The 13,535-nt window shown below is 41.6% G+C and overlaps 1 protein-coding gene across 3 annotated transcripts in view; it reads left to right on the top strand.

Moving 5' to 3' along the window:
* Positions 1–13,535, top strand: part of arid1b (AT-rich interaction domain 1B) — a 269,267-nt gene that overhangs the window by 243,306 nt on the left and 12,426 nt on the right. For all 3 annotated transcript variants that reach the window (XM_087780581.1, XM_087780582.1, XM_087780580.1), the window contains exons 9-13: positions 519–631; positions 6,101–6,180; positions 7,982–8,170; positions 8,244–8,459; positions 9,599–9,818. In XM_087780581.1, coding sequence (XP_087636707.1) covers positions 519–631; positions 6,101–6,180; positions 7,982–8,170; positions 8,244–8,459; positions 9,599–9,818 — 818 coding nt within the window. The remainder of the gene's footprint in view (positions 1–518; positions 632–6,100; positions 6,181–7,981; positions 8,171–8,243; positions 8,460–9,598; positions 9,819–13,535) is intronic.

Raw genomic sequence — 13,535 nt, 5'->3', positions numbered from 1 at the left:
CCAACATTGTGTTTTCCTTGTCTTCAGCTTTCACTGTCTGGCCTGTCATGATAGACAGCGTCTTCAATCACACACACACTCTCACACACACACACACACACACACACACACACGGGGGTGCAGATAAGCCCCTCTGATGTCACTTGCAACACCATGTGATGAGTCGCCCGGGAGAGAGAGAGGGGAAAAAAAATAAGGCTGAAGGAGATTGAGCGGAATTGATTTTTGCCGTCGCCATGGCAACAAATAACATGATCTTCTCCAAAAGCACACCTTAATTAGTTAAATTATGGCTGGTGGGTGTGTGGGGGGGGGGGGGGGGGTGAGGGGGGGAGACGAGGGAGCACAGGGCAGCATATATTGCTCGTCTGATGCATCCTAATATTCACACCTTCATTTTTTCTCCTACTTCACTGGATTTGTTGGTTGAACTTTAACCCTGTCGTTCGTTATGACGCGACGATCGTGTTCACTTGAATCTGTTCTGATCTGAGATCTGTTCTTCTTGTTTTTCTCAGGCCGGGCGGGTACCAAGGGGGCGCCAACGCCGCCTTCAGTCAGCAGTCGGGCAACAACGGGGCGGCCGTGGGCAACAACACTCCGGCCTCCAACTTCAACATGTCGCATTCAGGTGAGCCAGTGAGATGTTTACCAAAATGATCTGAAGCCCCGCCCACTCAAAACACCTTATCATTCTGGAGATGGGATCTTGTTTATGAATTCTGGACGTCTCCACCTCCGAGGGACTCGTTGTATAAACAAAGCGGGGCGTGATCGCAGCTGGCCGGAGGAGGAGTGAAGCCATTATTACGACGTCATGGACTCCGCTCTCGTAACCTCTCGTTCGCCGGGATTTCAGACAAACTTTATAAAGTAATACGTTGAAAACTTGATGAGGGACTTCATCTTGCATCTTGGAGAGGAAGACTTTTTGAGACATTTGAAACATGTCAAGAGAGTTTTTCACTTTAGTTGACCTTTAAGAACAGAGCAGCAGCAGTTAAAGGCCATACAAGTAGCTGACGAGCACAAAAAAACACCATTTAAATGTAATATTCTGTTTGAAAATGTATCTGTTTTGAGTTATTTTACGAACCGACAAACGTATAGGCATGATCATCAAATAAGTAATATATAAGAAAATTTTAAAAAAAAAGGACGTAAAACATAATAGTATTTAATTGTCAAGAAGAAATGTGAAAACACAAGGCACGGGGACCAAATCTGGACCGCCAACTCGTTTAATATGGCCCGCCAGATGGTTGGTTCATAGTAAAGTAAAGTGTTGACGTCGTAAAAAGATGCTAATGTTTAAGATAAGAGATGATTGATGTCAACAGTCAACAAGAAATACATATATAAATACCTTTATATCCTTTATTTGAAGACATTAAAACTCTGCTATCTTTCAGGAAAGGGTCATAAAAGCTAAAAGATTCTTTATAATATGTTTTTTGCTCTTCTATTAAAACTACTTAAATACTAGTAGGTCAGTAACCGCATCTTAAAATCAACTTTGACCACGACTTTATTCATATTTTTCACAGGTTCATTAACCAACGGGTGTTCAAATGTTCACATTTCGCTACATTTAACTCCTGGAAACGTCTTTACAATGGAGCGCATTAACTCGCTGACGCCGGGAACCGCCGGCTGACCCCGGTTCAGCCGAACGACGAAAAAAAAGGGAAAAGCGAAGATTTTCATTGTCGCTCACTAACTTCTAACTTCTCGCCCTCCGTGAATGTGCCTCGTCCTGTTTTCTCTCTCGGCCTCTTCACCTTCCCCGGAATGAAACGCACCTTTTTTTTATTCACCGGCTAATACGAGCGCCACTCGCTGACCTCTGAGGGAAACTTCAAACCAAAAGCGAGAGCCAAGGTCCCTGTAAATTGTTGCTGGCGCCCCTGGGCTCGGTGAGAAGCCATTAGTTTCCTCGCTACCGCCCCCCCCACCCCTCCACGCTGCAGCCTTGCATCCAAGGACCCCTCTTTTGAGCAGCTGTTATTGAAAGTATTCTTCAACATCTTAACTCTACTTCAAAACTGCATGAAAACAAATCTTCTTGTCAGCAAACTTCTATTCAGACCCTGAATGGAGCCATAGATTGGAACGATTCCCGAGCAGAAGAGCGAGATCGAAGCCTTGGCTTCCGGGGGAAAACGTTTTCTTTTGTCGCCCACTTTACTTTCTTTTTTTATTTTTTATCTGTTTTCGACAATATTTGATTAAAGACAGTCGCTTCATTGTCTGCCTGGTTGTTTTGTAATTATCCTGCAGAAATGTCGGCGCACAATGGAGTCGTCTGTTCAATTAGGACGCGTTCGAAGCCGACAAAAGGTTTAAAATCAGAGGCGATTGCGTCGTGAGTTTTTTTTTTGGCGTCGCCGGAACATAATTGCTGGAATTAGACAGAAGCAGCCGAGAGCAGAGTGACCACATCTGTGCTCCAGAAGAACATGAGGAGGATGATGAGAGCAGATGATCGTCTCTGCTGCCAAATGACCAAACAAGCTCAGGATCAGATGATTGACGGGTTTAACCATTCATCAAGACTTTAGACTTGGACTTTAAACTTGGACTTTGGACTTTGGACTTTGGACTTTGGACTTTGGACTTTGGACTTTGGACTTTAGACTTTGGACTTTGGACTTTGGACTTTGGACTTTGGACTTTAGACTTTAGACTTTAGACTTTAGACTTGGACTTTGGACTTTGGACTTTAGACTTTAGACTTTAGACTTTAGACTTTAGACTTTAGACTTTAGACTTTAGACTTTAGACTTTAGACTTTAGACTTTAGACTTGGACTTTAAACTTTAGACTTTAGACTTTAGACTTTAGACTTTGGACTTTAGACTTTAGACTTGGACTTTGGACTTTGGACTTTAGACTTTAGACTTTAGACTTTAGACTTTAGACTTGGACTTTAAACTTTAGACTTTAGACTTTAGACTTTAGACTTTAGACTTTAGACTTTAGACTTTAGACTTTAGACTTTAGACTTTAGACTTTAGACTTGGACTTTAAACTCGGACTTTAGACTTGGACTTTGGACTTTAGACTTGGACTTTAGACTTGGACTTTAGACTTGGACTTTGGACTTTGGACTTTGGACTTTAGACTTTAGACTTTAGACTTTAGACTTTAGACTTTAGACTTTAGACTTTAGACTTTAGACTTGGACTTTAAACTCGGACTTTAGACTTGGACTTTGGACTTTAGACTTGGACTTTAGACTTGGACTTTGGACTTTGGACTTTGGACTTTGGACTTTAGACTTTAGACTTTAGACTTTAGACTTTGGACTTTAGACTTTAGACTTTAGACTTTAGACTTTAGACTTTAGACTTTAGACTTTAGACTTTAGACTTTAGACTTTAAACTCGGACTTTAGGCTTGGACTTTAGGCTTGGACGTTGGACTTTGGACTTTGGACTTTGGACTTTGGACTTTGGACTTTAGACTTGGACTTTAGACTTGGACTTTAGACTTGGACTTTAGACTTGGACTTTAGACTTGGACTTTGGACTTTGGACTTTGGACTTTGGACTTTGGACTTTGGACTTTAGACTTTAGACTTTAGACTTGGACTTTGGACTTTGGACTTTGGACTTTGGACTTTGGACTATAGACTTGGACTTTAGACTTGGACTTTAGACTTGGACTTTGGACTTTAGACTTTAGACTTTAGACTTTAGACTTTAGACTTTAGACTTTAGACTTGGACTTTAAACTTTAGACTTTAGACTTTAGACTTTAGACTTTAGACTTTAGACTTTAGACTTTAGACTTTGGACTTTAGACTTTGGACTTTGGACTTTGGACTTTGGACTTTAGACTTTAGACTTTAGACTTGGACTTTAAACTTTAGACTTTAGACTTTAGACTTTGGACTTTGGACTTTGGACTTTGGACTTTGGACTTTGGACTTTGGACTTTGGACTTTAGACTTGGACTTTAGACTTGGACTTTAGACTTGGACCTTGGACTTTGGACTTTGGACTTTGGACTTTAGACTTTAGACTTTAGACTTTAGACTTTAGACTTTAGACTTTAGACTATAGACTTGGACTTTAAACTCCGACTTTAGACTTGGACTTTGGACTTTAGACTTGGACTTTAGACTTGGACTTTGGACTTTGGACTTTGGACTTTAGACTTTAGACTTTAGACTTTAGACTTTAGACTTTAGACTTTAGACTTTAGACTTTAGACTTTTGACATTATAATTTGGACTTTTAAAGTATGAGATCGATTGTTTTATTTCAACATCAAACACATCAAATATCTTTGAGTTTTACTCTCATAAGAAGTCTTGAGATAAATCCTCTCTGTTTCTTAACTTATTTTAAACATTAGCATTGAATATCACTGATATTTCAGATGCTTAAAAAGGTGATCAAGGATATAGATAAGTGGTCCCGTTGTCGTGTAAAACCGGGCTGCAGAAAAAAAAAACATTGATATAATTTCTGTTCTATTGATTATTAATGTCTGAAAGGTGTTTTATTTTTTTTAAAAAGACCAGATTCTCTCTGATGTCACATTAGTCAGTGACTCTTCACATCGAGACGCTTGTGTCAGTTGAATAAACCTGTGATCTATTAAAATAGAAGACAAACTCTATTTGAGACAATCCTCGTTGCATAAAATCCAGTGTAGAGTTCTTGCTGATTCAGCGTTACGGTGATAACGTTCATGAACTTAACGTTCACGTCATGCTACTTTATTTTTACTATTGAATCTAAAGGTCGGTCTCTGACTATAATGTCTCTATTAAAGAGGTGGTTGGTGTAGAAATAAAAAAAAGATTGTGGACCCTTAATGTAGATCAAATAAAACTGAAATCTCCTCACATTAGTGTCTAACAATTCCACAAACTTCATCATAAAAGTCTCACAAATACGCGACTAATCTGCCCGAGAACACTTAATATATCTAAAGTACATCTATGAAGAGCATTCAAGTCAGCTTGGTTACCCTCGATCGCCTGGTCCCAGAACTACAGCCTACAATTGTATATTATACAATATTTTATTTTTAGACTTTAAACCTCAAATTGGAACTTGGACTTGGACTTGGACTTGGACTTGGACTTGGACTTTAAACCTCAACTTGGACCTTAGACCTTAGACCTTAGACCTTAGACCTTAGACCTTAGACCTTAGACCTTAGACCTTAGACCTTAGACCTTAGACTTTAAACCTCAACTTGGACCTTAGACCTTAGACCTTAGACCTTAGACCTTAGACCTAAGACCTAAGACATTAGACCTATGACCTTAGACCTTAGACCTTAGACCTTAGACCTTAGACCTTAGACCTTACACCTAAGACCTTAGACCTAAGACCTTAGACCTAAGACCTTAGACCTTAGACCTAAGACCTTAGACCTTAGACCTTAGACCTAAGACCTTAGACCTAAGACCTTAGACCTTAGACCTTAGACCTAAGACCTTAGACCTTAGACCTTAGACCTTAGACCTTAGACCTTAGGACTTGGACTTCCAACCTCGACTTGGACCTTAGAAATTCGACTTGGACTTGGACTCGGACTCAGACTTTAATATTCGACTTAAGACTTGGACCTATGACCTTAGACCTTAGACCTTAGATCTTGGACCTTAGACCTTAGACCTCAGACCTCAGACCTCAGACCTCAGACCTCAAACCTCATATCTCATTTCAGATCTCAGGCCTTTAGACCTCAGACCTCAGATCTCAGACCCTAAACCTTAAACCTTAGACCTTGGACTTGAACTTGGTCTTGGATTTGGACTTAATGAACTTGAATGAAAAACTGTCAAACAAAAATAAACAGTAAAAACATATATAAGAAACAACAGTTAATAAATAGTTTTCTTCATCACCATCCAAGGAAGGTTTTAAACTAAAACTAGAACGTTGTTGCTAAAATAAAGTTGCAAGTCCTCCACCTTATGGCTCTCCTTTAACCCCTTTAGAAGCTTTATCTAAAACTAAATGACACGGCCTTTTCATTTCAAATATCCTTTACGGTTTTTTATCTTGAGATATGTTGAAATCTTTTAATAGAGGCTGATATATATCGTTAAATATCTTCTCCATCTGTGCGGCAGGAACTCCAGGAGAAGTGATGACGAGCCCGGATGGGAAACTGAAGACGGACATCAAAGAGGACGGCAGCGAGAAATCAAAGGTAAAGGTGTTTTTTTTTTTTAATCCGATCTGATCCGTGACACCTTCGCTCTCTTACTCCATATCTAATGATTATTTATCATCCAGAAAACTTCTTTGTTTCGAGAGACTTTGAGTCGAAAAAAACTCTTCTTCCTCACACACTCGCTCCAACACTGCTGACGGTTCGACTGCCGCTCAGCTTGGCTCAGCTCAGCAACAGCAAAACTCCACTCTTTGCTCTTTTCAACCCCCTCGCTTTGTGTTTCGCGTTAACAACTCTACACAACACACAACTACACACACTCACACGCCTCCATCACAACCACGTCTCTTCCCTCCAAATCCCTGTCTTTTCTTTTGCTGATTACGGTAGTAGGGCCTTTTGAATTATTTAAGGAAGCCGGAGCAGCCAGAAAGACCCCCAGTGCTCCCGAAAGAGATGATCTGTCTGCCAAGAGAGGGAGGGAAGGAGGGAAGGAGGGAGAGAGATAAGGTTTTTTTGCTGACACCAGCGTTTTTTCACACACCAGACCAGAGGCAGTTGTCAGGCTGTTGTTCCCACTTTCGCTGTTCTCTTTTTTTTTACAAGCGCTCGGATCACGTGGTGTTTGAGTTCCGTGTTTTCTGCAGGGAATCTTCCGCACGGATCTGTTTCACTTTCACTTCACTTTTTTTTATTATGCGTCTGCTGCAGTGTTTCGGAATGTATTCAAATAAATGGATGATTAGACAAATGTGAGGATTCTGATGTGTATTTAATTTTATTTGTTTATCAATCATTATTTATAAGCCATTTTATGTTTATTTTTATTTATGTCTTATTTTATATTAATTAATTTTAATTAATTATTTTTTTATTTACTTACTTACTTTACTTTTTATTATCTATTGCTACCACAATTAACAATCCTGTGTTGAGTTTAAAAAAAATAATTCAATAGTTACTATTAATATTGTAAAATAATATTATTCGGTATCACACTTGCATGTTAAATGTGGTCATTTAATTGTGTGTATTAATATTAAAACTATTTATTTTGTCTGTTTCAATTTTTTGTTCGTCTTGTTGTACATATATATATATTTTTTAATTGTTTGTAATTAATCATGTTTTTTTAAGGGAACTGTTGGTTTATTTGCCTTCATATTGATCATTAAATAATCTAAATACACTTATTATAGCAGGTTATGCTCATATATCATTTCTTTTAAAACATTATTTTAAATAATATTTATTATGTCAACTTAAAAATGAATTTAGCTCTTTTATTACTTATAATTTCCCTTTTTTCTAGTTTTAAAAATAATAATAATAATAAATAGTTCTATATAATTACAATCTTGCTTTTGTCCAACCCCTCAAAAGAGTGTGTTTCGGCAAGAATGTAGCAATATCTCAATATATAGTGATACTGTAATAATAAAGTATATTTGTACATTTGTAGTATTGTCAAGTACTTGACTCTGGTGTTGCAGTATTTACAGACCACATGACTCTTGACGAAGTGGTAACTACTTCATTTGTTTTGAAACCAAAATATGTCCAAACATTAGCTTTAAAAGCTGCTGGAGTCACTGTATCCTCTCGTCCTCAGTCATCAAAATGTTCATGTTCCTTTAGCTGCGGAGGTTGTAATGAATGAAGTTTAATTGCAAAAAAGATAAACGCAGTGAATATTGACATGTTAGTTGTAAGTTGTAAGTATTTATTTTATTTCACACTGTATTTAAATATAAAGCCGATATATTCATGTCACATGACAAAAAAACTGTATTTTGTCACATGACAAAAACCCTGACATGTTGCTTGTGACCCGCAGCTTCAAGACAGCAACAACAACAACACCAGTGGCTCCCACCAGAGTGTGTCTCAGCCCACGACCCCCGGGGGTGCCCTGCCCGTGCCCTCGCCCCTGTCCCCCAGCCCCGCCAGCCTCTCCTCCTACCATGGGGACGACAGCGACAGCATCAGCAGCCCCCCCTGGTCCCTCAAAGCGCCCCCCAGTCCTGTGAGCCAACATTTTAAAAAATACACTTTTCTCTGAGTTATTTTATTTATATTTTTATCTTCTTCTGCGTCAGAAACCGTTCTCCAACTCGTCCTCGGCGAGCCTGGACCGAGTGGCCCGGTTGCTGGACATGGGCGTGGAGCCGGAGAGGCGGGTCTGGGTGGATCGGTACCTGACCTTCATGGAGGAGAGAGGGACCCCCGTCACTCAGCTGCCCACCGTGGGGAAGAAGCCACTGGACCTGTGGAAACTCTACACGTCCGTGCGGGAGATCGGAGGCCTCGCCATGGTAACACATCAGTGACTGTTTCATTTGAATCCTTGTCAAATATAGTTATGAAATTAAATTAAATTAAATCAAAAATGAGTTTTCAATCAAAAGAAAAGTTACTTTTATCACAAAGAATATTTTCCTTTTCCAAAAAAAGATTTATTCAAACAAATATTTTCTAAAAGAAAGTTGCTTCCATTGAAAGAAAATGTTTTTAAACTAAAATATTTTCAATTAAAAGAAAAAAAAGGAGAAAACTAAATAGATGAGTTACCTGTGTTTGTTTCCTCGATCAAAACAAATAAATGTTTATTTTAAAAAATTAAGTTACTTCGATCCTAATATATTGTTTCAATTTTTAAAAAAAGGTTGTTTCGATTCAAAAAGGTTGTTTTTATTAATTCAAATTGTTTTAATCAAAAAGTGTATTTTTAATCCAAGCAAGTGGTTTCAATTAAAAGGAAAAAGTTGCTTCATTCAAAAGAAATGTTATTTTTAATAAAAAGTTGCTACAATCAAAAGGTATTTTTGATCAAAAAGTGTATTTTCAAACAAAAAAGTTTGCTTCGATTAAAAGAAAAAAGTTGCTTCATTCAAATTAAATGTTATTTTTAATAAAAAGTTGCTACAATAAAAAAGTATTTTCGATTAAAAGTTTATTTTCAGTCAAAAAGCTGCTTCATTCAAAATAAATTTTCGTACTAAAAAACGTTGCTACAATCAAAAAAAATTCGATCAAAAAGTGTATTTTCAAACAAAAAAGTTTGCATCAATTAAAAGGAAAAAAGTTGCTTCATTCAAAAGAAATTTTCGTATTAAAAAACGTTGCTACAATCAAAACATCTTCTCAATTAAAAAGTTTATTTTTAATCAAAAATGTTGCCTTAATTAAAGAAAAATGGCTTCGAACTAAATAAAAAAGAGAAAATTGCTAAAAATGTTGCTACATTAAAAAAAAAAAAAATTCAATCAAATATCAAAAAATCGGATTCAAAAACTTGATTTAAATAAGTTATTTTTAATTAAAGCAACTTTTTTAAAACCATTTTTAACAGTAAATAGAAAAAATAGAATAGTAAAGAAGAATCTTCCTCCACATGGACGTTCCAGTCGTTTCGTAAACAAGTCTCTAAATGTAACCGAACGTCTCGCTCCAGGTGAACAAGAACAAGAAGTGGCGAGAACTCTCCACCAACCTGAGCGTGGGCACGTCCAGCAGCTCGGCCAGCGCTCTGAAGAAACAGTACATCCAGTTCCTCTTCGCCTACGAGTGCAAGATGGAGCGAGGGGAGGAGCCTCCGGGCGACAGCAACAGCAGCGGCAGCGTCACCGGCGGAGACGCCAGGAAGCAGGTCAAGATCCAGCCGCCCTCGCCCGGTAAGACCCGCTCGCCCTCAGGTCTGATGGCGGGTGTTGACGTCGGGGAATGTATGTCCCTTAGCTCAGCTCAAACACCTCCATACGTGACTTGTTTATTCATTCATGACACGTTAAAACCCCGTCATAATGTGACGATCACTTGTCATAATGTGACGATAATTTAATGACTACGTTATAAACTGCATGTTGACATGTGATGGTGGCTCATGAAGCGAATGACATGTTTACTGAAGGTCACGACGGTTTACAATGCGATGGATCACAAATATATCATGAATTATTTGATTGATGGACACGGCAGAACAAACAATACATAATCCTGCTCACAGATCATAAATCTTGGACTTCCCACCATTTATAATGCTCAAAAAAAGGTGGTGTAGATGATCCTTAAAACGTTGTGAACTGGTTGCTTTAGTTAGAATCTTTCCTAAAACCAAATCTTCTATATATATATATATATATGTATATGTATATATTAATACGTGTAGCACTATTAGCATGAGTTAGCTGCTAACTTTTGCTAATAAATAACATTAATTGATGCAGCGCTGTTAGCGTAAATTAGCTGCTAACTTTAGCTAATTAATAAAAATTAATTGATGAAGCGCTGTTAGTGTAAGTTAGCTGCTAACTTTAGCTAATGAATAAAATGAATTGATGCAGGGCTGTTAGCGTAAGTTAGCTGCTAACTTTAGCTAATTAATAAAATTAATTGATGAAGCGCTGTTAGCCTAAGTTAGCTGCTAACTTTTGCTAATCAAGTAAATGAATCAATGTGGCGCTGTTAGCGTAAGTTAGTTGTTATCTATAGCCAAATATGGAAATTAATGGGTGCAGGGCTGTTAGCATGAATTAGCTGCAAAATTTTGTCAATGATGGAAAGGATTTCATGCAGTGCTGTTAGCATTAGTTGGCTGCTAACTTTTGCTAATAAATAACATTCATTGATGCAGCGCTCTTAGCGTAAATTAACTGCTAACTTTAGCTAATTAATCAAATTAATTGATGCAGCGCTCTTAGCGTAAATTAGCTGCTAACTTTTGCTAATAAATAACATTCATTGATGCAGCGCTGTTAGCGTAAATTAGCTGCTAACTTTAGCTAATTAATAAAAATTAATTGATGAAGCGCTGTTAGTGTAAGTTAGCTGCTAACTTTAGCTAATGAATAAAATGAATTGATGCAGGGCTATTAGTGTAAGTTAACTGCTAACTTTAGCTAATTAATAAAATTAATTGATGAAGCGATGTTAGCGTAAGTTAGCTGCTAACATTTGCTAATAAAGTAAATGAATCAATGTGGCGCTGTTAGCGTAAGTTAGTTGTTATCTATAGCTAAATATTGAAATTGATGGGTGCAGGGCTGTTAGCATGAATTAGCTGCAAAATTTTCGTCAATGATGGAAATGATTTCATGCAGTGCTGTTAGCGTTAGTTAGCTGCTAACTTTTGCTACTTAATAAATTTAATTGATGCAGCCCTGTTAGCATAATTTAGCTGTTGACTTTAGCTAATGACTGCAATTAATTAAGCAGCGCTACCAGAATTAAAAGCTGAATAGAATCATAAAAAAAAGGCTTTTATACTTTATTAATAAATGTCATTCATTATTTCCGTACATGATAAACACGCGTATAAGTCGCTGAATATATCAGGTGGAATTTCAGTCGACATAAAAAATTAAAAATCGCTTCACGGCTACAAACAAAAACAAGTGATTCTATGAAGCTTTTCAATCAAACTTTTAAAAAACAAGTCGATGAAAGAGAAGGTTTGTTTATTCGCGTGACATTCCTTGACACGAGCAAATAAAAAATAAAAGAAGCTCTTTTGTTCTTTTGTGTGAGGGTGAGGCGGGTGAGGATGAGGCGGGTGAGGATGATGCGGGGGGTGAGGCGGGGTGTGAGGGTGAGGCGGGTGAGGATGAGGCAGGGGGTGAGGCGGGGTGTGAGGGTGAGGCGGGTGAGGATGAGGCGGGGGGTGAGGATGAGGCGGGTGAGGATGAGGCGGGGGGTGAGGCGGGGTGTGAGGGTGAGGCGGGTGAGGATGAGGCGGGTGAGGATGAGGCGGGGGGTGAGGCGGGGTGTGAGGGTGAGGCGGGGTGTGAGGGTGAGGCGGGTGAGGATGAGGCGGGGGGTGAGGCAGGGTGAGGCGGGTGAGGATGAGGCGGGGGATGAGGATGAGGCGGGTGAGGATGAGGCGGGGGGTGAGGATGAGGCGGGTGAGGATGAGGCGGGTGAGGATGAGGCGGGGGGTGAGGATGAGGCGGGGGGTGAGGCGGGGGGTGAGGCGGGGTGTGAGGGTGAGGCGGGTGAGGATGAGGCGGGGGGTGAGGATGAGGCGGGTGAGGATGAGGCGGGGGGTGAGGCGGGGTGTGAGGGTGAGGCGGGTGAGGATGAGGCGGGGGGTGAGGCGGGGTGTGAGGGTGAGGCGGGTGTGGATGAGGCGGGGGGTGAGGCGGGGTGTGAGGGTGAGGCGGGTGAGGATGAGGCGGGGGGTGAGGGTGAGGCGGGTGAGGATGAGGCGGGGGGTGAGGCGGGGTGTGAGGGTGAGGCGGGTGAGGATGAGGCGGGGGGTGAGGCGTGGTGTGAGGGTGAGGCGGGTGAGGATGAGGCGGGGGATGAGGATGAGGCGGGTGAGGATGAGGCGGGGGATGAGGATGAGGCGGAGGAGGATGAGGCGGGGGGTGAGGCGGGGGGTGAGGCGGGGTGTGAGGGTGAGGCGGGTGAGGATGAGGCGGGTGAGGATGAGGCGGGAGGTGAGGCGGGGGGTGAGGCGGGGTGTGAGGGTGAGGCGGGTGAGGATGAGGCGGGTGAGGATGAGGCGGGGGATGAGGTGGGGTGTGAGGGTGAGGCGGGTAAGGATGAGGCGGGGGGTGAGGCGGGGTGTGAGGGTGAGGCGGGTGAGGATGAGGCGGGGGGAGAGGGTGAGGCGGGTGAGGATGAGGCGGGTGAGGATGAGGCGGGGGATGAGGTGGGGTGTGAGGGTGAGGCGGGTAAGGATGAGGCGGGTGAGGGTGAGGCGGGTGAGGATGAGGCGGGAGGTGAGGCGGGGGGTGAGGCGGGGTGTGAGGGTGAGGCGGGTGAGGATGAGGCGGGGGGAGAGGGTGAGGCGGGTGAGGATGAGGCGGGTGAGGCGGGTGAGGATGAGGCGGGGGGTGAGGGTGAGGCGGGTGAGGGTGAGGCGGGTGAGGCGGGTGAGGATGAGGCGGGGGGTGAGGGTGAGGCGGGTGAGGGGTAGGCGGGGGGTGAGGGTGAGGCGGGTGAGGATGAGGCGGGGGGTGAGGGTGAGGCGGGTGAGGATGAGGCGGGGGGTGAGGATGAGGCGGGTGAGGCGGGTGAGGATGAGGCGGGGGGTGAGGGGTTGATTAATGAGGGCCAGGATGTAAACAAACGCGACCTCATCTTCACCTTTCATTCACAAAAAACTGACTCGGCTGGATTATGTCACATGAAACCCTCCCTTTTTTTCTCCCCCCTCCGTCATCCTTATCTCCCTGGAAATGTGGAGCAGAGGTTACCAGAGTTCACCCCCTTCCTCCTCCTCCTCCTCCCCCCCTCGCCGGAGTATTATCCGACTCGTTTTCCTTTTCTTTCTTTTTTTTGAAGAACGACGAGCCTCTTAACCTTGCTGCTTTGTTTACACTCCTCCACATGGCGAGGAAGGGATATCCCTAATGTGTTTCTTTTTTTCTTTTCTTTTTTTTATCTCC

The sequence above is a fragment of the Callionymus lyra genome, chromosome 18 (assembly GCF_982586985.1).
Source record: "Callionymus lyra chromosome 18, fCalLyr1.hap1.1, whole genome shotgun sequence".
NCBI classification, from domain to species: domain Eukaryota; kingdom Metazoa; phylum Chordata; class Actinopteri; order Syngnathiformes; family Callionymidae; genus Callionymus; species Callionymus lyra.
Note: the sequence above shows the minus strand (reverse complement) of the source record. Positions and strands in the feature narration are given on the sequence as shown.